A 26,805-nucleotide genomic window follows, 5' to 3' on the forward strand; every position below is an offset into this window, starting at 1 on the left:
CTTTTTTCAAATTTCAGGATGACAAGTTAGAGACAAGCTTTTCTGTTGTGTAAACACAGATCTTTAAACACAAACAAATAGTTATTTTTGGTGCTCTTTTCCTATGACAAAAATTAAACTTGAAAGGTAAAAATAAACAAAAACATGTTCTAAAACTTTTTCAGATTAAAGGTTAGAAAAAAGAAAGAACAAAGGCTTGAGCTCACTTCCAACTCACATAATTGCTGACACAAAGCTGCAGTCCAGCCAGATGAACAGCACATTGTGAGGTACAGGAATAATTTGTAGTCCTTTTAAGTAACCAGAGTAGGAAGCAGCATATACATGCAGTGGAATAAATACTTGTCTCTGCTTCAATTTTTCTAAGAAATATGATAATATTTAGGTTTAACCAGTATCTGTTTCTATCTTAATGGATCACAAGAGAGCAGTTAACTTCTGATGTCTTATTTAGGGCACTGTATTGATGGAAGAATTTATATGTGAGTAAACCATGGTATCAGCCATGGTTGTGTCTTTTGCCTTGGTGAGACGTTCTTCAAACCACCAAGGCTGTGGATATACACTTACTCTGCAAGCTGTTTTTTATCAGTGGCTTCACATTACTGCTCCCATCAAAACAGTTTATGTGAGTGTTTCTCAGCCCTCTCTAAGCAATATGAGCTCATATACTTAAGCAATTTAGTAGATGATTTGTGCTAACGGGGTTGACTGTTGCTTAGAGACCCTCAGGCTCTGAAAGGTACTAATGTGAAATGAATGACCCAGATTAATGTTTACTTTTGCCCTTGCCTGCGTTTGGGTCAGCTTAGTTCTTTTTTTGAATGTTGTGATATATGGATCTTGTAACTCAAAGGAGTGTCAGGTATGCTGTTTTATTTCCATCTATCAAATCAGAAAATAGTGGAGAATTCTGCTCCAAAGAGGTGCTTGGGGCAAGGCTGGTAGCTGGGATTTCCAGTCAGGGAGGAAGCTTGGGAAGAATGTGTCTGTTTTAGCGGGAGGCCAGACCTTCTGCCACTCAGGCTGAAGCGTCTCAATGTCCTTTTAAACGGAAGTGTTAATCAAAATATAGCAGACTAATTGCTTATGTGAGTGGATGAGATTATCCCAGACAATGTGGTGCTGTTTGACTTGGAAAAGGAACTGTGTAACCATATGCAAAGCTACACCACAGCGACAGACGATTGGCTTTTTGATTAGGTCATAAAATCTGGGAGGTGATAAAAATGGAGCGATTTTTGGGCTGGGTGCTCTGCTATCTTTTCAGATCAGCTTATAGCTGTGGAGTATTATTTACTATGCACAAGTGAATAGGGAATAGTAGCTGAGGCAGTGGGCAGGTTTTTAATCTTAATGTGCCAGGCAGCAGGTTAAGCTCTTGTGATAATGTGTCTGAGAGCTTTGTGGAGTGATAAGGAAAAGGCTAGAATAGTTTTACTGTGGTAAATATTATTGCACCATGTTAGATTAGAACTTTTAAAATGGGGGTTGTTTGTACCAATTAGTTTAACTTGAAACTAGATGTGAGCTTTGGTATGCTTGTTTTTGTGTCCAAGTTCCCTTCGCAGGGAGAGTGTGCAGAAGCAGTTGCTGCTACAAAGTCTCTATGGGAACTGGGGGTGTCATGAAAATAAACCTCAGGATCTCAGGCGTGCCTGTAATTGCATTTAAGACCTTACACTGACACAAAGAGATGGAATACACAAAGCACCCTGAAAAACAGAATACCTTCTTCCTGAGAAGAGCTGCTAAAATGTATCCTATTTACTTTGTCTGCTCTGGACAGAGAGAGCTGACATCTCTAAAAAGGGAAACAGGGGGCTTTCCATTGCATTTCTGTGTGGTCCCCACCATCCTGGTTGAGAGTTGGTCATGCAGGAATAAGGACTGGTGGCTACTTAGTCCACCACCCATCACATTCTGACCTTGCTCCAGTTCACTGTGGGAGCTCCATGGTCTTCTTCAAACCAGGTCATTTCTTTTCTCCTGTCATCCCTCATATTGTTTCTGTCCCCCTCACTCGTGCCTTGGAGCCCTGTGCCATCCCATCGCCAGCTTTTCCCATACCTTGGATTCTGCCCTTCCTCACCCCCTGTTGCTTGAGGGCATCAAGAACTTCTCTCAGGACAAGCTAAAACCCCTGTGTGCTGCAGCCAGGGCTCTCTCTGCGTGCAGAGGAGCTCATCCCAAGGCTGTCCCTCTGCCACGCCTCCTGCCCAGCCCGCCGAGCAGCTGCTTGCCCGGCGCTCTGACAGGTCCTGCCGGTGAGTGCAGAAGGGGAAATGTTATTTTTTTCCCATGTATACAATGAAAGGAAGCGCCGTAATAAATGGAGTGAGGTAAAAAGGCTTTCCCGGCACATTACCTTCTAACACTTCTTCATCCTGTTTCTGTGCTCCAGGTCCCACTCTGCTGTGGGGAGTGGGAGTGAATTCCCCACAGCTGGCTCCTGCCAGCCCCCAAGGCCAGGCTTCCTCAGGCAGGGAAAGCCCTGCTTTGTCCTGTCAGGGGGATGAGGACATCTCTCCCTTGGAACTGGGCAAAGGAGGGTCTCTTGCACCTTGGCGCACTGGAGCTGGTGTAGGGAAGTGCTATTTCATTGCTAACAGAGCAAAAGGATTAATAAAGTCTCCAGAAATTATGTAAAAGACAAGAGGGGTGGGTGGAAGGGTGGAGAGAGGAAATACTTGGAGATGTCTGCAGGGCTTCCTGTTTGCTTCTGAAAATTATGACTCAGATCCCCCAGAAACAAAAGAGAGGGGTTTGAAAAATGGTGAGATTTTAAAAAAGTAGTTGTGTGTGCATCTGTTCTCTTGGTCTTCTGGTTTTTGAGTTCTCAGAACTGGAGGCCATTTTTCACTTTTTTCAGGGCAGTGGTGACAGCAAGGAACACACACTCTTTTCCTTTCCAGTGAAAGTAGAGGGGTTTTTAATATCTCTCAATGCAGCATGAGGAAGGAGACCAATAGAAAAGATACCAAAGATGGCATGGTTTGGAATAAAATTTGTGACAGCATCACACTTCTTCTACAGTTGATTGCTTTGGCTTGAAGAGCTTTTGCAACAGGGTTAGGTGTAACCCTGGAGCTGGTTTGCCTTTGCTTTCTGAGGTATACTTTGGCACAGGAGGGAGAAGGTGCGCTGTGTGTGCCCGGATTGTGTTTGATACTGATCCAGAAGTAGGAACTATGCTCCTTTTTCCCAGGTCAAACACAGTATGCATCTTTAAAAGCCATGGATTCTGTGGGATTTGTAGCATGAGTGTTGATAAGTGTATGTGTGTACAGCAGGATTGCAGTTAAAAAGGAAAAATGAAGTGGATATCATTGTTCCGCTTATCATATCACCAAGTGCAGGCTTTTCTAGAAAACTTGATTTCTTTGTTTCTCTGCCAGTTAATTCCCAGTAAAGGTATGTAAGTGATAAAAGACTCCAGTTTCCCAGTAGAAAGTTTGATTATTTGCAGTTGTTTTTCCTCCGTTAAGGTGTCAGGATAAAGCTGTGCGAGGAGACCTGGAAGCATTTCCTTCAGCTGAAAAGAATGCTGCCGAACTGGAGGGCCTGAAGGTAAAAGGCCAAACTCATTTCTTTGTAACAGAGCTTGTTGTTAGGACACACCTTAGAAGGTGATCTGACTGACAGCTGACAGCACAGCTGGAGAGTCTGAGAGCTCCTTGGTGCTCAGCAGTGTCATTGCTGAGAGCTCAGGTGGACCAAAAAAATCTGTATTAATAAATAAACTTTCAAAAATAAATATCACACCTGCTCTTGTGTGCTCTGGGGTGCTGGATGCAATAGCCTGTACTGGTGTAAGTGTTTCCTGGAGTGATTTTTCCACTAATGCTGTCCCCAGACACTCTGCAGGGATGGGGCTGGAGGGGTTCTGGAAGCTCCTCCTGGAGTGTGCAGCCACCCTGGTTCGAATGCTGAGCTCTGCTGAGCAGATGTGGGGTTTTCTGTGCCTCAGAGCCTGGGAGAGTCCTTGGGCATGTGAGACTCCTGTTGTGAGTGTAGCCTCCTTGTGGGAGATGCCAGCCTGCCTGGTGGTCAGTTTGAGAAAGATCTGAAACAGTTTTGAGGTGGGAACACGCTTGTTATGTAGTTTTCCTGAACTTTATGAGACGTTCCCACAAGTACAACAGGCTCCTTTTCCACCCTTAACTTCACACCTGTCCACTTGCACAGAAGTGACTGTTTTGCCAGCCTGCTTGTGGCTGCTGTTTCGTGACTTTCTTACTTCCCAGCTCCTTCCGCTGTGGCCACAGCATTCCCAAGCATTTCCTCTTCAGGTTTCTGCTCTGTGCTGCTACGTGGGGCTCTCAAGAGAGTGTGAACAGGTCGGAGGTAGGTGTGGCAAAGGGCTCCCAGAGCTGCTCTCAGCGACTGGGAAAGCAGCTCTGAGACAGTCTGGAACAGCTCCCAAAATGATCTCTCCCCGTAGGAAACTGACTCTTCTCAGTTTTAAAACAAGTAAATAAATAAAACCACTGTGACTTCTCAGCTGGTTTCTGTTAGGAAGGGTTTTTTTTTCACTTGCTGCTGAAGAAAGAGAAGAGCAAAGAGAACATGCAAAAATACCTATCCCAGCTGCAAAAATTTGTAAACATTTATTGTTGCAAAGTGAAAATAAAAATCATAGAATCCTTTGTGGAGAGAATTGGAGCACGTGTTAATGTGGAAGTGTCTCCTGTGCACCATTCTCATTGCCACCAGTGGGAGCTGAACACATCAAAGGGTGAGCAGACCTTCAGGGTATTCTTGCCAGCCAAAGTCATTGTCCCCAGGAACAGAAGTCAAGGCTGAAACCAGCAGCAGGGTTTTGGGAGCTGGATTGCATGCTGGCTACAAGCTTGGTGGTTATGCTGTTCAACCTGTCTCCTTTTATGTGAAGGCAAAACCAGGCAGCACCGTAATTCCAGAGAGATGTCTCAGCAAGGGGGTGATCAGGAAAGGTTCATGTTCCCCCTGTAAAGCCCAGGTGTGCACCCAGTGCCAGGATATTGCACATGTCATGGAGAGGGGCTGTGAGTGGGGGAGCTCAGGATGTTGTTGTGTGAGTGTGCTTGGTGCTGCAGACATCTTCTGGGGCTGCTGAAGGAAGGTACACTAAAGGAAGGATATCAAAACTGCTGGGTCAGGTGCTGAGCTGCTGCAGAAAAGGGCTGTTTGACTTGTTTCAGTGGAATTGCATGTGTTCACACACATTGTCCCCATTGTTGGCCTCTGGAATGAGGTGAGTCCTTTCTTTGTTCGGTATCCTGACATATAACAGATTTTGTAACATGGAAGGTCTTGTTACCTGTATTGTCTGAAAAATTGGGGTTTTTTTAACTTAATCAAAAATTAGGCACATAAAATTTACCTCTCCTGTGTGAAGTGCACTGCAGAATGTGTAAAGTGTCAGCATTTTGGTTGAGCAATATTTTCCACTCACATTTTTACATAGTATGACGTGTACTGGATTATTGCTGTTTGTGTTACAAAATGGAGAAAGAACTTGGATCATTTTCCAGGATTTACATTCCAACCTGTGTTTGCAGGACTGATAATATTTTCATGTGTATTTGTGTATGTATATGTTTTTCTAGGCATGTGTTTGCCTATGTATATGTTGTCATTCCAGATGCTGAAGTTCATTATAGGCCTTACAGTAGCATCTGAGGCTGGTTTGTCTGCTTAAACAACAATATTTTTATATTGTGCTATTTCAGCAAAGTCTCCTAATTTTTTTCCTTTGCTTATGCTTCCTTTCTACAGTAAGTGTTGCCACTTTGATGAGTAGGTGTGACTGCTTTCATTATGGGGATGAAGTCACTTTGTGATCACTGGACAGATATTGGCATTTCTCAGCGGTGTTTTCCTGGGTATATCTCTCCATTTTCATTAAATGCTGTTAACAGTGAAGGATCCAGCCTTTCTGACTCCTTTTAATAGCACATAGTTCTTCAAAGCAGTCCTTTCAAGTGGCCATTCACAAATATGCGCAAAGCTGAGGAAAGAACCTCAGATTCTTCTGCTGTAAACTAAACGTAGAATTTCTTTTGATTTGGATTATTTTCCCTATGCTGCTGGCTTAGCTTTGCTGTGTCTGGCTGAATAGGTAACTCTGCAATGAGTTCTGCTTGGTTTTAGGAGCAGTGACACTGTTACTAGTGTCTCTTTTCTGAAGTCACTGTGTACCATGGAAATTTAAACTGCTCAGTGTGACAGGGACTGGTTAGTGGGCTACATGCCTAAAATTCACATAAAGATGCAAGGTTGCTTCTAACACCCTCATTTTTAGTTCACAGTGGTCCCAGTGTCAGTGTTTCTGTGTGTTAGGTTGATATACCTAATAATTCTATTTTATCTGTGCTTTCTTATATTGAGAGAGCTGAGTTGCAGACCTGTTATGGGTGGTTTAAAGATGTGAGCAAGCAGAGTTAAAGTCATGTGTGTAATCTTGATTTTCTCATTTACTTCTAAGTTTGGACCAAATCCTGGACTTGTTACGGTGTTTGCATTCCATATGTAGTTAGCTGGATTAGGTGGAAATGCTGCAGAGGTTAGACTGTAATTAAATCTTTGATGAGTGACCCTCAGTGTGAGGTGCTGACACTGCTGCTTCTTTGAACTTCATCCCTCAGTGCACTTGTGGGAAGCTGGGATGATGGGGGTGAAATCCTGGCCTCAGAGACATTGGTGGAAATTTTGTCTGTTCAAAGACAGCCAAGATTTCACCTAAAAGGAAAATGTTAGTAATGGAAAAAATGCTCAGTCCTCCAGGTGATACGCATTATTAGTGGGTCTGCAAGCCACTAAAGAAAGCCTTCAGAAAGCTTTCCTAATACTCATTTTATAATTCCAGGTTTTTTTAGCTTTAATACAAATTTCATCCAAAAGAGGGTTTGCCTGTGGAAGTGTTTTCCAATTAAATGCTTTTAGGCTGTCGCAACATCCTTGTATGACAGACTCTTACTTTTCATATTAAAAAAAATAGAAAAGAAACAAAGGAAGAAATCAACCATTTCCTTGGGTTTATGAGAATGTAATTTGTTTATCAAAGGCACTGAGACAGACTGAAGCCAAAACCTGCCTGGTGTTGTAGAGAAGTACAGCAGGACTGGGTGTGCCTGGGGAGGGAGCTGGGTGGGATAGGCTGGCACACCTCCTCCCACTGCCAATTCCCCATGGAATCACTGAATATCCTGAGCTGTAAGGCCCACAAGGATCACTGAGTCCAACTCCTGGCCTTGCACAGAACAGCCCCAAGAATCACACCCTGTGCCTGAGGGCATTGTCAAAACATTTCTTGAGCTCTGTCAGCCTTGGGACTGTGACCAATTCCCAGTCCTCTTCTGACAGCAGAAAATAGGTGTGCTTGGCACCACTGAAATGACTTGATGTATGTTGTATTTATGTGAGGATCTTGAAATACTGTGCTAATGTTCATTTACTTAACAAAAATTAGTATGTCCAAACAAAGCTCTGTACCATTTTCTTGGTGCATTAATGGCTTACCTATTATGCAGGCCAAGAAAATTGCAAAACTGAGACTAAAATCTAAGAACCATGCTTTCTCCTTTCCTCTGTAACCTCCAAATAACATTTTATCCCATTGTAATAATTTATTTTAGCTCTGTTCTTAGAATTTAATTGAAATTGTGCAATGTTTTAAATGTAAATATAGTGATAAAAAGGGATAAACAAGTTCTACTGAACAGAAGCTTTTGCAAGCTAAAAGCATGACTGGATATAACACAATACAATTGAATAACAAAATGACATTCAGGATTTATAGCTGGATTACTTAATTGAGCAGAAAAAAATTCTGCTTTTACTCCCCCCCCACTCCCCCTTGGCATGCAAACCTGCAGGTACAGTTACAAGAATATATGAATGTACTATCAGATAAGGGAAAAACTTTGGGGCTAATTATTTGTGCAGTTATTAGTGCAAATGTGGAGCTGCCTGCATGTATGGTGGTATTTTTGTTTCCCAGTATGTGCTTGGGATTGTGCTTGCTCCCCTTGTGTCTCCATTTGATAATACAATTTGATAATACAATTCCAAGTGACCCACACAAGCATTTTTTGGGATAGTGGGAACGGCTGAGTGTTCCCGCTCCGTGTGGCTGAGATAAAATGCACCCACATCCTTGTTTCACATTGAAGATTGTTCGTGGTGAAATTTGTCTGCTGTTTTAGACACCTTGAGGAGTTTGGAATGTTTTAGATGCATACAATTTTGCTTTCCCAGTGTAAGGGTGTTTATTAAACAACTCCTTTCAACCTGTTTTATGCTTTGTGTTTGTGGCAATTAAAATTTGTTCAGAAAGGAAACTATAAAGTTCTTCAGGTTTGAGGCAGGCAGGAGCCAGACTTTCTTGTCTCTGTGCTGCTGTACCTCACTGGTATGAAGTTCTTTAAATATTGTGTTCTGTGTCCTCCCATTTGTCAAAAGGACTTTTTAGCATGTAATCTTCTAAATGGTACTGAGATTTAATAGCTCTGCTATAAGTGCAAGGAAGAGCCTTTTCATTTTCTGTGCGAGCTGGGATTAAAGTAAGCGACCCTAAAAGATGTGAAAAGATGATGGTGAAAATTTTGACTTTGGGAAGAGACAGGAAAAAGGACACATTTCACACAGCGTGGCTAAATCATAGAGCTGTAAATCATTCGAAGCAGGATTGGTAGTCAGAAAGGAGAATGAACTCACATTTTGGGAAGGGTGAGGTAGGATGACTGTAGATTTTTGGCAGGACACCGCTTGAAGCACACAAGAAGTGGGCTGACCTAGATGCCTGATAAGAGGCTCAATGAAATGAAAAGTGGGTGGACTTGGAGAAGAACTGGGTGGATCTGATTGTTTTGGCACTTAGGTATTTGATGTTTGATTTCCAGGGCAGCAAAATTTTAATCACCTATTGTTCGTTATTGGTTGGTTTCTTGGTGGTATGACTTGCACCTCTCTTCCCAAGCAGTAGCTGGGATGTGTGGAGCACTGGAGAGGCTTTGTGCTGCAGTTTGGGAGGAAAGAAGTGTTCTGGGTGGCAGGTGCTCTGGAGGAACATTTCTGTGGAGGAGGTGGTGTGAAGGGACATCTGAGGAGCAAAGTGAGGGAGGCTTTGGGGGCCTCCCCTTTGCTCATGAGGGGAGGTCGAGGTTATGTGGTTTTGGATTGGAACCTCAGCATTTTTTGTGAACAAATATGTTGCTGGGCTCCACTGGCAGTTAAAATATCCAGCTTCTCTTGCTGGATATTCTCTTGCCTGTCAGCAACTTTACCCCTCTTCCTGCAGCTGTCCAGGCCTTGTGCTGCTCAAAAAGGCACTGAAATTATGATACCATTGAAAGAGTAAAAGCTGAGCAACTTGAGTGTCTTAGGTTGGAGACATCACCTCTAGCTTAGTTCATTCAGGTTTTTGAGGAGTAAAATACTCCATAGATGAATTAATGGTACTGAGTGTGTAATAGACATCAGCAGCTGGGTCTTGTATGTTTTAACAGTTTACACACACACACATGCAGTTCCATGTATGGGACAGTCTGTGTGCTCATGTGTTTATTCAGGTATTGTTGTACTTAATAATATTGGCTATGATTATTGGGTGGAAATATCTGTTGGTGGGAAGAGACAGAATACATTTCAGGGTGGTATTTTTGAAACTCAAGGCACAATGCTAAGATAAATTATAGTATGTGGCTGCTTTCTTTGACAACCTAAAAAGCATCTTATGTTATGAAAGAGAACTAAAATTCATGAAACCCACCATAATTCATTTTCTATTGTTTTCTCACATTGGTTTTTGTTCTTTCAGAATGCAACTGTATCTCAGTAGTAAATCTAAAATAACTCATCACAGGGAACAGTCCTTCTAGGATTACAGCTGTACAACTATTCCTTGACTCTTGCACTACATCTGCAAGTTCCTAGAAACCTTTGGTGTATTTACCTTTAGCCTGTGTTAGGTAATCAGGGGAGCTTGCAGGACACAAAGACTTATGGAACATATATGATTCCTATCTATGAACGCAGGCACCGCTAGACTTGTGCCAACACACCTTCCTTATCAGTTACACTGCTGCTGCTCAGTCCTGCTCCTCCCACCCCGGTGTCCTTCCTCCCATTTCATCAGAGAAGGGACAGCGTCAACTCCACCAGATGATGGGGGAGAATGGAAGGAGAGGAAGAGAGGTACAGAACTCTATAGGTTCATGCTTTGACCACTTGACATAGGGCAGAACCTTCTTCCTGCAGTGACCTAACACTGAACAGATTGTCCAGAGAGGACATCTGGACAGAGTGTCCTCACTGGAGATATTCCAGAGCTGTGTGGGCACAATCCCGTGCCCTGTGCTCTGGGAGGCTCTGCTGGAGCAGGGAGGTGGCAGCAGCTGCCCCACTGTGGCTCCTTCCACCCTGATCCATCCTGGGATTCTGTGATGGTAGTGGAGAGTTGCAACTGCCTTTGCTTTCCCCTCCTGCTTCTGTGGAGAAGCACACCTTATCTCCTAGGCATTGCTTTAGGTAGCTCCAATTCTTGTTTAATGAGCCTTTGTACACTGTAGCTGTGTACACTTCTGTACACTGTGAGGCCTTAATGGCTTAAACACCTGCTGGTCTGTGAGGTTGGCTGCCTGTGGCATTGTGATGAGGAACTGCCCTTGCTTGCCCTGCAGTGAGTGGAAAAACTTCCACTGGCTTCAGTGGGAGAATGACTGGGCATCTGTGACAAGCAGTCCCATGAGCGTTGTTGCTTTCAGCCCCTAATTCTGCAATTACGGAATACAAAGGCTCATGCGTAAAGTCCTGGGGTGTAATTACTGTTTTCACTCTCCTGATGATTTATCTTAGGCCCCACCAATGAACTGTACAGCTTAATTACAGCAGTTACTTGGAGCGATTGTGCAAAGCCCAGGTATTTACTGTGTTCAGGAAAGAACTAGCTCAGCTAGAGATCATTTCATAAATGTGCAGGCATCTCCTTTGTCATTTATGTGCTGCCAATGTATGGAAAACTGAAATGCAATTGTGTTGTATGTGCCAGGTGCTGAATGACAGCAGAGAGCACAAAGCAGTATTGTCTGCGCTCCAGCTGAGGAATTAAACCCCTTGAAGTTTGTTAAAGCTTCTCTGATAGTACCACAGTTAAGTGACTTGAATATTGGCACCATGACTTGGATCACTATGTTTACATAGCTTGCACATTTTATGGTATAATACAATAAATATAATACAATAAGCTCTGCCTTTATCTGAAAAGCCTGGTCTGGTGCACTTTGCCCTCCTATTCAAACCTACAAGCAAGTGATCCTAAAGCCTGCTGTGGTGTGGTCTGACAGTCACTGCAGGTGCCCAGGACCTTTTGCAGCCAAGCCTGTTGTTTGGTTTCACACGTCTCAAATGGATTTGTTAACAGGTTACAGAGGTCTTGAATTGCTGCTTGTTTAACACAGCCACCTTGCAGGTGCCAGTAACAAACCAGCAGCTCTTTTGGCTCATTATAAAAGTGGGATTTGAATATTTTGAATTACATATCAGAGGAAGTGGTCTGTGTTTGAGGAGTCTCTTCTGTTCCCCTCAACAGGGCGGGCTGAAGTCTTGCATCATGTGCAGCGTGCAGCTCAGCTCTCCCTACTGTACAGTAACAAGCACATCCAGAGCAAACAAGGAGCTGTTAGACTCCCTGAAGGTCATGGAGCTGGAATACAGGATGAATGGCATTATGTGGAAATGCTGGAGATTAAATTGTTAATTTAATGACTGCTAAATAAACAAGGCAATACTTCCCTCAGATTTTTCTCCTGTTTTATACGAAACAAAGGTGTGAGAAGCTGAGGTGCTGAGCAGGGGCTCGGGAGATAATGTTCCTGCTCTGTCATTCCACTGCCCTGCCACATGTCAATCAATTGTCCTGTGCTCTGATTTTGTGTCTGTAGGATGGAAGTGGCACCAGTTCCTTTTTCCTTTGTTTTCTCTGATGTCTTTGGTTCCTGCATGCTGCTGAAGTCATTTATGGTCCTTATCTTTGTGGCTTTAGAGAATTCTCAGCAGCAAGTGATTGATATTAATTGTTGCATGTCTGTTCTCCTCAGGGACAGTGTGTTTGAGCACTGCAGCTGGCTGGCTCAGGGAGTGTGCAGGATGTCATTTGTTTTCCTCAGCACCAACACTTTGTTTTCTCTCTGGCTTTTGCTGCACTGACATGCCATGGTGAAAGTTTTGTAGTTCACCCACAGTTGTGGTTGTCACCAGGGTGCACAAGTTGTCACTAAGGAACACAGGAGGTTCCTTGTGAGTTGTGGTTGGCTTTTCTGTATGCCTCCAACCTGAAGTGCTTGAAGTCAAACCTTACAGGTTCCTCCTTAAAAACCTTTGAGAGATTTTGTTGAGAGTGAGAAGTACTCCTTGGCATTAAAATCCTTTGGCAAGGCTTCTGTTAAGGTAGTCCTTTCCAGTCAGCTCTCTGTGACTGCACGTTTTAGGTGCTGTTTATAGGAAGCTTTGGCCTATTAGAACATGGACAGAGCACAGGATGCCTTCAGGACTCTTCCTGAGTCCTGCTTTCCAAACCTCACTCTGTTCTTGTTAAGCCTGGCCTAACCTAGACTGTGAAGAACACAACTCCCGAAGAGCCCCTGCTTGCTCCTGAAACGGCTTCTTCAATTCCCCTTCCTCACTGACACCTCATGCTTGCATTTAGGTCTGTTATGAGGTTGGAACTGCTGACTTCCAAAATTCTTTGTCATTTTTACTTCTGGGAGCTGCAGTGGACACTTTGTCATCTTGCTAGAGGTAGAAAATTCATGGGTGTGCTGCGCTCGTGGCTGGAGGCAAAGCCTTCACCAACTTGAGTGAAAGCTGAATGCATCTATTGTGCAACTTGGCTGAAGCCAATTTGTGCTTTTTCTGGCAATTTCCAACAAAAATGCTGCTAAGAATGTTGCTGTGAAGTGGCAGGGCAGTAGTGTGTCCTTAAATATGATTTTCCTGAATAATTGTTTTAAATGGGCAAATTATTTACAGGATGCTTCCTGAAAGGAAGCTGAATTTATGTCTAGGAAGTTCTGAGATAAGTTTAACAATTCATATTTTAAATTTTTATTGTTTATTTAACTTCTAAAATATTGCAAGAAATATATTAGATTTGTCATCTAGATTTTCTGCTGTGGATTAAAGAAATGCTTATTCATTTTAGCACAGGAAACTGTGGTCTTGGGAGTTTTGATCAGAGCTGAGCCTTAATTCCACATGTCTCCTCAGAGGAAAAGGATGGGAAATGGTGAAGAGGAAAATCTGACAGCAAACTGTTTCTGGTTGAGGGTTAATGGCTCTGATGAAGGAAAACATAAATTTTACATGGAGCATCATTGTATGTGATGTGACAAAAGGGATTTTAACTGGATTTAAATGATCTGAAACACAGACCATAATTCAGTGCAGTAGAAGAAATCCTCTCTCTATAAGGAAAATGTAGACTTTCTTGGTTATGCTTAGTAAGTGAATAACAGAGTTTTTCAGGTTTTTTTTTTTTTTGTATTACACTGGAGAAATGTGGAAGTTTTTGGATCTGTGGTGTGGCAGGCATGTCTGTGCACTTACAAACACTGATGGCATGTTTTAGTGAGTGTGATCACTTTTGTTTTTCTAGGTTAGTGGATGACCGGTGCGTGGTGCAGCCGGAGGCAGGTGACCTTGCTAATCCTCCAAAGAAGTTCCGAGGTCAGTAACCAGGGATCATTTCTCTTTCATGACCGACTGATGCTGTTCTAACTCCTTGGGCACTTTTGTCATGTAACTTCCCACAGGGTTTGTGGACACAGGGACAGAGCTTCAAACTGGAACATGAATGGCAGATTTTGAGAACGAAATACAAAATTTGCAAAGCCACAAGAGGCAGGTGGAAAACATGGGGAAAGGGCTGAATTTTCCTGTAGTCCGAGAGCTGCTTGCTCTGTTCTGTGTGTTGAACACTGAACCCCTGCTCTGTTACAAACTCTCTGCTCCAGCCCTGCTCTCACTGTAAATGGGAAAGAAACTTGTGAGGTCCAAAGCTACTTGAGCTGATGGATTGTTTATTTTTTTTCAAGATAAGATACCATTTTAAGGAGTACCCCCAAATATTTTGTCAGCTTTTTGTTTTGCTTTTGCTTAAAACTGTATCTGATTTTTTTTCAACTTGACCTTGTAGATTTGGATAATTCTGCTCTTTTGCTTATTGGAAAAAGTGCACTAATAACATTTAGTTTTTACTTCTTGACTGCTAAAACGTACTCTTAACTATGTCAGAGCAGAGCCTTACTAGTCTGATCCGGGCCTCTTTTGGCTTAAAAGGGCTTGGATTCACACTGGTTCTGAGGTAAAGAGAGTATGACTTGCCTGACTCAGAGCAAGGGAAATGTGTTTCGTGGCTGTTTGTATCTATTTTCAATCATCTTTAAGATCCCATCCAGCTCCAAACCATTCTATGATTTTCAGGGGTTGCACTGACATGCTTAACCATAGTATTTTATTTGCAGTGTTTATGCTACTATTGCAAAAATAAATCATTTAAAACATTGGGAGGGGGAAGTTCTGCTTTCCCAGAGAATTCCAGACTTTTTTCCATTATATATTCAGGAAACATCAGCAGTTGGTTCCAGTTCCAGCTGTGAGCATTCAGCACACTGGCAGATACTGGAAACCAAGAAAGTGAGGATGCATACTTAGAAACTAGCAGTAATAAATTTCAGTTGTTTGTGTGACTGAATAACTTTAAAGCAGAGCTGGGGGTAGCATCCAGTGTGGCTTTCAGGCTACTTAACTGTGATTTCACCCTCTCACTGCCTGCAAGTACGTGTGTAACTCACAGTTTCCAAGTTGCACAAAATATCACGTGGGGATTCTTTGGACGATATTTCTGTCGCTGGACTACCCCGATGTGTTCCTAAAGTTGAGCATATCCAGGTTTCTAGATGAGACCAAGGTCACTGGGAAAGGTTTGTGATAGCATAGTGGAATACACCCAAATGCCTACAACTAAGGATCTCAACAGAGCTTAAAAAGACAACCATAATTTTTTCACTATCTAGTGTTTGAGGGCTTGATTTTATAACTTCAGTACATTAGAGTTCTTTTCTTGCAGCTCTGTGTTGTTCGTTTCTAACTTCAAAAGGCAAAGAAAGCAAAAGTTGATAGGTTTCTGTGTTGATGATTTGGGCACTTTGATGCAGGGTGGAAGCTGACTGAACTCCCAGCACTAATTATTCGCCATCAGTGGTGGCAGCACATGTGGAGCAGATGTCAGAGAGGGCTGGGACACTGACAAATGTACAGCTGTTTTCTGCTGCTGGGGAAACCAGGGGCTGTACTCCTGAGTTACATCCCAGCTTCTGTAGGGGAGAGGTTTCCATTAGTCGTGGGCAGTTTTGGCTCTGTCCCTTATTGTAACCTCTGCATGTTGCTTGCGTAACACATCCCTTTATCTCCAGTTGCCTCTGCTCCCTCTTCTCTACAGCATCAAACCTTTCCTTTCCTCTAACTCAGATCCTCCTCTTCTTGGGGATTCCCTCTTCTCCCTCTCTCTCTCTGCCCCAAAACTCTTTAGTACCTACTCTCCTCCTCCCTGCTGCTGCTTAGCTCCCTTTGCAGTCTTTCTTCCAGTCACTCCTTTGTTGTCTCTACTTTATAGTGCACCATAGCTTAATTTTGGGACTGCTGGCATGGTGGTAGCATGCAGATTTGGATGAGCTGCAACACAGAATGATTTGGATTGGAAGGGACCTTAAAGCCCATCTCATTCCAGCCCCCTGTCATGGCAGGGACACCTTCCACTATCCCAGGCTGCTCAGAGCCCCATCCAGCCTGGCCTTGGACACTGCCAGGGATGGGGCAGCCACAGCTTCTCTGGGCACCCTGTGCCAGGGCCTCAGCACCCTCACGGGGAACAATTTCCTCATATCCAACCTGAATCTACCTTTTTTCAGTGTGAAACCATTCCCCCTTCTCCTGTCATTCCATGTCCTTTTTAAAAGTCCTCCCTCCAGCTTTCTTGTGAGCCCTCTGAAGGTACTGAAAGGTGCTATAAGGTCTCTAACACCTGCAGGAGAAACAAAATTAGTGAAAATATAATTGTCGCATTAATTTATTCAACCCACCCTTCTGTAACAGCATGGCTGTAGTGTTAGGGGCATCAAATATAATTTTCCTGCTGCTTCAAGTATCCATAATCCATGTGTGTTCAGGAGGATGGCTGCAGGAAAGATAAACCTATCATTTGGATGCTTCATCCTTCATCCTTTAAGACAAATTCTAAGTGTGAGAATAGGTGGAGCACTACTGAGAGCCCAGCAGAAACTTGCTGTCTAATTGAGATTTAGTGCCCTGAACCATGAAGATGTCTTTACCATGAGAGCAACCAAAAGCACATCTCTGCCATGCTTTGCTAAATTTCTTGGCTCTGCTCAGAGCCCTGAGGCAAAAGAGTTGCTAAATATTATTCTTACAACCAAAAACCTAAGCAAAATCCATATTTTTCTCCTCAAGAATCTTCTGGGAAATAGCTTTCAGTTAAAGCAGCAAAGTTAACAAACCAGACAAAAACTGCTTTAAGTAGGTTCTTAACATGAAAGGAAGACTTAGGCATGAATGATTAATTGAATGATTAGACATAAGCAACTGAAAATAGCATCTGAGAGCAGGATGAGGAGGGCCTCCTCACTAATAGGAACTGCTGTCTGTATGGTTTACAATGTTTTTATCACTGATAGCTGAACTGGCGTTGATTTGAGGTTAGAGCGCGACCTGGGAGTCAAAGAAGTATGAGAAAAACATGTTTCTAACAAGATGTTTAGATTTCAAGGACTGACTCTGAAAATTAATATCAGAGAGGACTGTGTTTGCTCTTTTTTGGTAATATTTTATCAACCCTTTCCCCAGTGGGAGGGACAAAAAAGAAAGACTGTGGTTTTGAACTGCTTCTATCTCCCCTACAGGGTTCACTCAGAGACCAAATCAAGGTACTGAGCTATTGGCCTGAACTGAAAGCCTATGTAAAGAGGCGTCTCAAAATAGCAGTTTCATTTTTGTTATGTGTTTACTTTCTTTTTTTTTTGAGTGGGTGGTTGCTATTCTGGTTGTTTCAGAACATCCTGCAGCATGTTAAGCTAAGGAAAGATGTGGTTGCTTCTCATTTTGTGTCCGCATGAAGAAGCTGTGCTCCCCATTCCTCTCCCAGTCACACTGGGATGCACATCCAGGTTTGCATCAGTGCAAAGGAGGGTGGGATTTGGTCCCACACGTGTTTCCTGGAGCCTGGTGAAAAAACCCCACAAAACATTTACTGTATTGCAGTGGAATTGAAGGGGCTGATCAAACCAAGTGCTTCATGTCTTCATTCCAGCTGAAGCTGGTGAGATCCAAGGCACTGAGTGTGGTGATAGAAATGCAGACCTGGGTTCACAGAGACTGGGAAGAACAGTGTGTGCCAGGAGTTGTGTACCTCTGAGGAAAAGTCACATCATGAGCCACACAGCTGCAGGTTCCCTTAGTCTGGGACCCTAAACAGGCTTCAGCTTGATGCTCCTGTCCCTAGTGGGAAACACTTTCAGCTTCTGAGGTGTAAAATAGCACAGATAAGACCTGCTTGTTGGTCAGATTTAGCAGCTCTGAAAAAGGAGCATGCACCTCTCTCCTATTTTAAATGTAAAATGCCTTAAGTTTTTAAACTGGCCTAAACTTCCTTACTTGTAACTTGTATTCCCTTCTTTTCTTGGGGCTTCTGCAGTGAAAGTGTTGCTTGAGTTCCTAAATATCCTCCTTTGCCTTTCAGGTTTTAGTCTGATCTAAGGTTTTTCTGACATTGTTCTTTTCTCTTTACCTTCCATTACCTTTCTCTACACTCCCTCCTTTCTTTCTCCCACCCTTTTCTCTTCCATCTGCCATTCTTCTTTTTCCTTGCCTTTACATAATTTTGGTTTATTCTTTTATTTTCTTCTTGTTTCTCCCAGTTCCATAATTGCTTTTATTTCCTTCTTGGACTCCTGATAGCTTTTTCTGTTGTCCTGCCTAGGACTCTTCATTGCCCCACTCCTTGTTCCTTCACATTTTTTCCTTTTCATTTTCACACTAGTTTTTTTTACCTTTCTGTCTATTTTTTTTCCCAAAACAAGTAGATTTGTACACACTGTGATTTTATCACCCTGTTGCTTCCACTTACCCATTTCTCTGGTTTAAGTAAAGCCATGTGATAATTTCTCTAGTTCTGCAAACCAAAGAAATCTTCCATGGTGGGCAAGAGTTGAATTTCTAACACTTAAAAAAAACCCCAAAAAAGCCAAGAGAGAGCAGGGAGAAAAAGCGTCTCACAAATATTGTTCTAAACCATCTTTATCCAATATCAAGAAACAGTTAAAGGGTATAATAGGAATTATTTTCATTTTCAGACTTCCTGAGTGAAGGTGTTATTTGCTTACCTTTGATATTAACCTTAATTAATCCTCAGGAAGAGAAGCATTTATGTAAAACACCATAAAGTAATGGATTGGGAGCTAGGACCATCTGGGAATGTCTGGAGAAGTCAGAAGAGACGTTCTGTCTCATGAGTGGGTTGCTAGACTGACCTCCAGGAGGGAATGGCTTTTTGATCTGCTGTGGGGTAGAAAGTTGCTTTATAATCTTATGCTTCAGCTTCTCTTTTTTTCCTGTTTATTTGAACTGAAGCATCTCTAGGGCAGGCACTGTTCCACACCCTCTCAAGGTTTAGGATCATGAAGCTTCAATTTACATATTGTTGTTACACTCATAAAATAAATGGAAAAACCCCCAGAGAAAAATTATGAGATGACCTGGTTTCAATGTATGTGGAATCCTAAAAAGTAAAATAAAATAGGAAAAAGCTTGTCTGGAACAAATAATTTTTTTTTAGTTGATAAATGAAGGGAAATACAATTGAAGTAATACTGATTTGAAAAAGTGGTAGCACTGTGCTCTGGTGTCCCTCTGCAGAGTGGTGGCACTGTGCTCTGGTGTCACTGCAGAGTGGTGGCACTGTGCTCTGGTGTCACCCTGCAGAGTGGTGGCACTGTGCTCTGGTGTCACCCTGCAGAGTGGTGGCACTGTGCTCTGGTGCCACTGTGCAGAGTGGTGGCACTGTGCTCTGGTGCCACTCTGCAGAGTGGTGGCACTGTGCTCTGGTGCCACTCTGCAGAGTGGTGGCACTGTGCTCTGGTGTCACCCTGCAGAGTGGTGGCACTGTGCTGTGGTGTCACCCTGCAGAGTGGTGGCACTGTGCTCTGGTGCCACTGTGCAGAGTGGTAGCACTGTGCTCTGGTGCCACTCTGCAGAGTGGTGGCACTGTGCTCTGGTGTCATCCTGCAGAGTGGTGGCACTGTGCTCTGGTGTCATCCTGCAGAGTGGTGGCACTGTGCTGTGGTGTCACCCTGCAGAGTTGGGACTCTGCAGGAGGATAGGAAGCACAGTGTTTACTCAAAGTAGCAGGATGTGTGGGGAGTAACTGAGAAATGAAGACTGGTCCTATAAAAAGAAGGTATTGTTACTTCAGAGAAATAAATGTTTCATGAAGCCTTCTGAGAAAGCATGGTACTTATAGATTGTGACAGAAAGTAATAGCAGACTTTTTGTCTTATGAGCTGAAATCCTGATACTTCAGGTAAAATATCCTATAATATACAGTACAATTTAATGGTACACAGCACTTTGAGGGTTTTTTCCCCTACCTTCTTGGTTTTCAGGATATTGTAAAAATGACCTGGGATTTGTGTACTCTAGGTTGTGTGATATAATTTCCATTAGAAATGTAAAATGAAAGAAAACACCTTTGCAGAGTGGCTGGGTTTGCTTTGATAAGGATTTGTAGGACTTTTCTGTGGAACAGCAACTCAGGGCTGTGAGGAGGGAGCAAATCCGTGGGCATTTTGGGTCAGTGCCAAGGAAAGTTCTGCCACCGAGGGTGATTTTGTGTGAACAAGCTTTGCTGCTTGAACAGGGGCTGGGTCAGTCCTCAGCCAGTGCTTGAGTGTCTGTGCCAGTGAAATATGGAGGGCTCGTGGCTGGGGACAGACCTTCCTTTGACATCCACAGACTGCAGCCCATGCTGGGGAAGAGTTTCACCCTGCAACACCCAGGCAGTCCTGCATGTCCTTATCACTCCCACAACAGAACTCTTCCCTCTTCTTGCCTGTTGATCTATGTGGTGTGTGAAAGGACAATTACCAACATTTGCTATGTGAAGTGTCTGTCAAGTCTTGCTGCTTTTAGAGCAGTTGATGATTGTGACTATGCAAGACTAGATGTTGTTTATCATTCTAAAACTAATTGGCTTCGGATGAATCACAAGCCTCTATTTCCAGTTTATAGGACTGTCACTAGACAAAAAAAACCCCAAAACTCTTGAGTAGAGAATTTCACAAAATTCAGTTTTTGCCAATTAACATTAACTTTCAGTTATTGATTATGGTGTTGGGAAATAAAGATGAACAATTGAACAAGCATTTAGGGAAGAACCCCTTGGTTTCATTCCAGACATCTCTCTCCTTTTTTGATCTGCAGCCCCCTCACTCCACATGGAGATAGGATGAGGGTCAGTGTATTGAAATTCTCTTTCTTTTGCTGCTCCTCATTTCTTATTTGGCATCTCAGCATTGGCTGCAGTCTCCTCCTTCTTCTCCTCCTCCTCCTCATCCTTTTCTTTCATTGGCATAGCCATCCTGTTCAGGTGGCTCCTCTCTCCTCACCTGCTTTTTTCCTGCTCTGTTGGACTGTGGTCATGTTCAGCTTGTGTCACTTTGATTAAAACCCCCTAAGAATAAAAACAACTCAGTGGAGGCATGTGGAGACCCAAGCTCTGTGTGATCCTGCTTGGTGAGTGGCTGCTGAATGCCCCTGCCACCCTTGGATTCAGCTGGAGCTGGATTCAGGAGGAGCTGGGCAAGCCAAGTGTGTGGCACACAGACAGCAGGACCATGCTGCCAAGGTTTCACGTGCCTTCAGTCAGTGCATCTGTGATGTTGGGGTGATAATAAAGCAGCAGGCAGATATGGCAGGATCACAGCCTGGGGCTCTTACAGAGATTGCACGAAGTGGGAACGTGTGGGGCTTTAAAGGCTTTAGGTTCAATCTAATGTTGTACCACCCTATTTATGTATCATTACCTCCAAGCTGACTCGGTGGCTGTGTTTAAACACCAGTATCTGGACATTTCTGGACAAAAAAACCCAACCAAAGTATACTTACAAATGAAGGAAATGTCCTTCAACATGACTTAGGAGTATTTCTTTCAATCTTTCCCCAGACTGCCTTTTCAAGGTGTGTCCTATGAACAGATATTCAGCCCAGAAGCAGTACTGGAAAGCCAAGCAAGCCAAACAAGGAAACCATACTGAAGCAGCACTGCTGAAGAAACTTCAAGTAAGAGACATCTGTATTTGTAATCTTATCTCAATCTGCAGGCTGTAGAATTACAATAGCACCAGAAAGAATAATAACAAGTGCCTTGGGAACCACTGTGATGGGTATTATTATGCCACCATAGCAACTCTATATTCTCCTTAGCTCTCCTACCTCCTGACTGGCATTTATAGCCCCTGGCCTGGTGTTTATCTCACTTTGGGCTGGAGGTTTTGCCTTTGCTGTAAGCAAGGTAGTGCTTGCAGAAGTTTTATAAAGTAAAAATGGAGTTATTAAAATCAGAATGGAGCCCTGCTTTAAGTAATGCTGAAAATCCTTACCAGGAATTAGGCAGAAGAGATGTCCTCAATGCTTTAGCCAGGAAATTTCTCAAAAGTGTGTTTGTCCTTGCCTTCAGTCTAGGTGATTCTTTTGTGAACCCTTTTGCAGATTCTATTTTGCCTTGAATACAGTGGATGGAGCAACTCCTCTGTTTCTGAAAAACAGCTTGCCTGATGTTATAACTGAGTGCAGGAGCCTGAGTGAAAACAAGGTCCTGTCACACCTGGATGACAGTTCTGTGGGCAGTGGAGAGGTCACCAGTGCTTCCAGTTAAAAACAGCAAGGAGGGCGCGTGGTGTGTGGCCAGAGTTACACAGAAATTAGTGCTAGAAGCTGAGAGTTTGCTCTGTGGCTGTGATTGACCCAGACCATTGTGTTTAATCTTGATGTTGCCATGTGTGACCTGTTTTTGTTTTGTTATAAAGTCCACGTGTTTATATACAATTAAACCCCAACTAGTAAAAGGAGTGTTGACAGTGAAAAGCTAATCATAGGCCCTTTTTTGTCCTCTTCAAGATGAAATAAAGCACCTGGAATTATTTTTTGGGCTTGAAAATTTTTAAATAGCTTGCATTTCAGGTGTGACCCGTAAATTGTGACAGATTCTATTTTGGGTAATAAACAAACCAGAATCCGCATGAGGATTTGGGTGCTGATATTTTCAGTACCGAAATGCTTGTAGCTTGCAGGATTTAAATGCAATGCAGTTTTGTTTTTGCACTGTGTATCTCATCTCAGGTACTTTTTGTAGAGTCTAAAGAAATAATCATTCTCTTGCAGCATGCAGCAGAACTGGAGCAAAAGCAGAATGAAAGCGAGAACAGAAAACTGTTGGGTGAAATTGTAAAATACAGCAATGTCATCCAGGTAAACCTATTGAAATCCATCGGCCTTCTCAGTATTGGAAAGGAAACAGTTGTTTCATTTCAAGGTTACAGTGAAAATGAAACTAACTACCTGCTGTAATCTGGGTTGTCAAGGGTCAGGTAAACAGAACTTGGTGAAGTTTACAATATTGTGCTTTTCTGCCTGTTTCAAAGCCTACCAGAAGTGCTGCATATTCCTGTTTAAATAATATGTCATAATAAAAATTCTATGTGTATTTCTTGGTGCTGCAGTTTAGAATCTGAATGTAAATATGTGTCTGTTTTCAAGACTTATTTCAAAACCATGCTATAGAGGTGCTGTGCAGCTCCTTTTAAATCACTGAAGTAATCTGTATTTCATGGCATATAAATGAGACAGGAGCTATGTTCTTAAGTGCAATACAACTTTTCTGTAATGGATGCAATTCCTGAAGGGAACCCTGCAGTGGACCCTTGCCCTGCTGTGAAATTGATCCCTGACACATTTCTCTCAATCTGAGATATATCATCTATTTTCCTAAAGTGGTGCATACTTCGATAAGTGCCTTCTAGTTTTATTATAGAAATCTCTGCAGTGTGAAAGCCTGCGCCTCCTCTTTTGACTGGAGGGAGAAAAAGCCACTTGTTTTTTTAAAAATTATTCTTTGTTCCCAGCTACTGCACATAAAAAGCAACAAATACCTCACAGTCAACAAGAGATTGCCAGCTCTGCTAGAGAAGAATGCCATGCGGGTGTCCCTGGATGCTGCAGGGAATGAGGGCTCCTGGTTTTATATCCAGCCCTTCTGGAAACTGAGGAGTGAAGGTGACAATGTAAGTGGAAATACTGCATGTGTTAAGAAGGAGAAGGGAGAAGAATTCCAGGAGATACAATTTCTTTGCTGCAGGCTTATTTCATAATGGATTCAGTTCAGGAAAGAAGAAATTAGAAGAGTAATTGGGACTATTACCTTTCATGTGTAACTGGAAAGTGTTACTGAATTATATGGTCTGGAATCTGATGTGTTTCCACCTTCAAGCAAGCTCCTCTCTGTTGGGGCATCTTTGCTAAGTCTACCTGTTGTGTGCAGATTTGCAAAGCTGGCAAGAAATCACAGTTTATGCTAGAGTGTTTTTTTAAAGGTTTTTTGTTAAGTTTTATGGGTAATTTTTTTTCAAGAGGTCAGTAGAGAATGTCTCTAGGAAATACATCAGCTTTCTTTAAATCTGTATTCCCTTCTGATGTGAAAATGGTATCTATGATTGGAGCTGGGTTGAATAGTCTGGAAAGTCTTTTCTGGGTAGGTTTCGGCAAGAGTCTTGCATAGTGATGAGAGGAAGAATGCACAGGAGACCTGTTTGCTGCAGATCTGAGGACTGTGCCATGAGATCACAACTCCCTTCTTCATTCTGTGGCTTGGTTAAGTGCCTGATGTGGAGAATTCAGATCTGCTTTTGGGAAGGCCACACGATGATGAACTTGTGTGGTTTTATATTATAGACCTGGCTGGCAATGTTTGGCTGCTTTCCCCTGTGCACAATCAGTGAAAGCCTTCTTAGGTTTGTAGAAGGGAATGCCTCTTTTTTTATGTATTTTCTCTCATTAATTTTGTGGTTACCCAGCCCTTGGGATGCTCTCCAGGATGATGAGTGTGGTTGCTTGCAACTCCTTTTGCAATCTGTTGTGGAGAGCTGAAGGATTGCATTCCCAGCTCCTGGTCAGATATCCCTAAAGTCAGAGTCTTTCCCTGCTCCGTGTAGTGATCAAAAGGGTGTGCTTAAATCCTCCTTTTTCCCAAAGCCCATTGCAAAGAAATACAGCAAATACAGCCCTCAGGGGGGCCTCTGCATGGCTTTTCAGCTGGGGAAAACAAATGTGGCTCAAACATTACCCTGGTATTTCTTTTTCTTCTTTGAAGAGAAAGAAGGGTGGCTTATTATTTTGGCCTAATTCCTTAGAATAACATCAGTTCAGCATCTCTTAATTAATTTTACTAATCTTAATTAATGCCTGGAAAATAAGTATGTGTGTCATGCTCTCCAGAGGGAGGACATGGGATTCCCACCTGTCATCTGCAATGCCGCTGTGAGCCCTCACAGCTGAGAGCAGCAGAACCATCCTAGGCCTTCAAAGCCATGCTCAGTCCTGCAGAGGTTTTGATTCCATTTCCCACTGCTGTGCACACATACGGGTTTGGCAGCAGCCCTGCTGATGTACACAGCCTGCAGATCAGTGCAGTGATGGCAGCACCCCCACTCCACAGAGCCCTTTCCGAGTCCGCTCCCTGTGGGGATTTACCCGGCAGGCTCTGAGGGCCCAAACCGGCCGAGGCTTCTTCCTAACTCAGTGGACCCAGTTCCTCTGAAAGGAGGAACTGCTCCTTTTCTGTTTCCAGGTTGCCTTTCAGAGCTGGAAACTTGCCATTGTAATTTACAGAGGGAATTTACAAAGGGAAGTTGTTACTTTTTTCTACTAGGCCCAAACGGAATTGACAATTTTCTTTGCAAATTTCCAGTGATAAGCATTAGTCCTCTGGTAGTTCTCTCGTAAGTGCTTTTGTACGTTTCTACCTCTTCAACAGGTACACAAGCCAGGCAGGTGTTTCACAGAGGACAGGAGTAGCAAGTGATGGGGGAAATCCTCATTTTCCTCTCACACATGGAGGTTGGCTCCAGCCCTGTACCCACTCCTTCCTTTGCAGTTACTCCCAGACATGGAAACCTTTCAATTTCATGGAGTTAGCTTGGTATATCAGGCCCTTACTCTGCTTGGAAACTTTACTTTTTAAACTTTGTTTCTCTGCTATAATAAGGAAAGTCCCTAAGAAAAAAGGTTTTATAAAGTCTTTTAAGCAAAAGAAGTGAGTATTGAATTACTGTGTGGATGACTGGCTACTGTGTCAGGTAATGCAGGCAAGGTAGAGCCAAATATGCCATATGTCCTAAAAGAAAAGGAATCTGGGAATCTCATACAGAAAGTCATGTGTGTGACTCTTCTGGTAAGTGATTACAGTTTTTTAGCCTTGTGAAATATTTTAGAACTTAGTTTTCTGAAAGAAGGTTAGCTTAGTTTCACCAGCAGCTGAATAATTTTGCAAGTCAGTGAAAATAATGAAAGAATATGACTGAAAATTTACAGTAATTGGCATAACTACAATATTTTTTGCAGACTTTTAATAAGTCTTCATCATTTTTGAAGCTGCTCTTCAGTGGAAGATAGGACTGATTAAGGCTAGAGCTGCTTCCAGATGGACTGAACAGCAGAATATGCCCTGATAGCAGGATTGGTGCTATGTGGATTGCACTGCAGTTATCTGCTGTTTTAGTGTGGGTTTTTGGTTTTTTTTTTCCTTTTAAAATAAGATGCTTAATGATGTGCTTTCTTACTGATTTATTTGTGATGGTCCTGGTGTAGATGCAACAATTTTGAAGTCCTGATTCCACTTTGCAGGATGCAAACCTGGTGTTATTTTGGTTAATGAATTGTCTGGTCATAACTTCTTTAAACAGGCTGTAAGTAATGTCTGTGTGAAGCATGGCATGCAGGAATGTATTGCATAAGAAATGTGTCTTACAGGCATCTTGTCATTATTTTGGTTCCCTTATTGAACTTGTTCCGTAGGATTTCTGTGTATGATCTGAGCATGGTGACACTGTCTTATGCTACTGTTTATTTTAGCTGTGTTGGTAAAGAACAGGCAAACTTTCCTTTTCACCTCTGTGGTGAGTGGGCCAAATTCACCTGCACTGAAGTTGCACAAGGCTGAACTGGGCTCAGCTTTTTCAGAGGAAATGTGCTGATCAATGCAGAAAGTGTTTTTGTTTATTTGTCTTCTAAAAGAAAGCATGGCTTGTGCAGCATTTCATGTAGTAAAAAATCACATGTAGCCACTTGTCTTCATGTGTGTGTGCTCAAAATTGCTGTGAACAACATAAGCAAATCAGAATCCAGTGCCAACCAATCTGTGTGGATTGATATTTTTTCATTTTTTGTTTTCCCCCCTTCCAGGCATGAATTGAATTCTCCATATGCATGTCTCAAGCAGATTTTAGGTTAATGAAATTTTTGTATATCGTTTTGTATATTGTGAAGAATTGCAAGAGCATGGGAATGTGCTTGCAGGGAGCCAGCCAGAAATTCCTCTTGCAGAGAGGTGGTCACTCAGCTGCTGTACCTGCTGCCTGTGCTGAGCTCAAACACCATTTAGGGGGCAACAGCAGAGGGGATGGAGTGTGTTCACCTCTTTCT

At 42.8% G+C, this 26,805-nt stretch overlaps 1 protein-coding gene across 3 annotated transcripts in view; it reads left to right on the plus strand.

Annotated features, from left to right (window-relative positions):
* The window catches only part of ITPR2 (inositol 1,4,5-trisphosphate receptor type 2), a 243,137-nt gene that overhangs the window by 14,793 nt on the left and 201,539 nt on the right, over positions 1 to 26,805 (plus strand). For all 3 annotated transcript variants that reach the window (XM_063395504.1, XM_063395502.1, XM_063395503.1), the window contains exons 2-5: positions 13,637 to 13,707; positions 21,275 to 21,390; positions 22,492 to 22,578; positions 23,232 to 23,390. In XM_063395504.1, coding sequence (XP_063251574.1) covers positions 13,637 to 13,707; positions 21,275 to 21,390; positions 22,492 to 22,578; positions 23,232 to 23,390 — 433 coding nt within the window. The remainder of the gene's footprint in view (positions 1 to 13,636; positions 13,708 to 21,274; positions 21,391 to 22,491; positions 22,579 to 23,231; positions 23,391 to 26,805) is intronic.

Source organism: Prinia subflava, chromosome 4 (assembly GCF_021018805.1).
Source record: "Prinia subflava isolate CZ2003 ecotype Zambia chromosome 4, Cam_Psub_1.2, whole genome shotgun sequence".
Taxonomy (NCBI): Eukaryota; Metazoa; Chordata; class Aves; order Passeriformes; family Cisticolidae; genus Prinia; species Prinia subflava.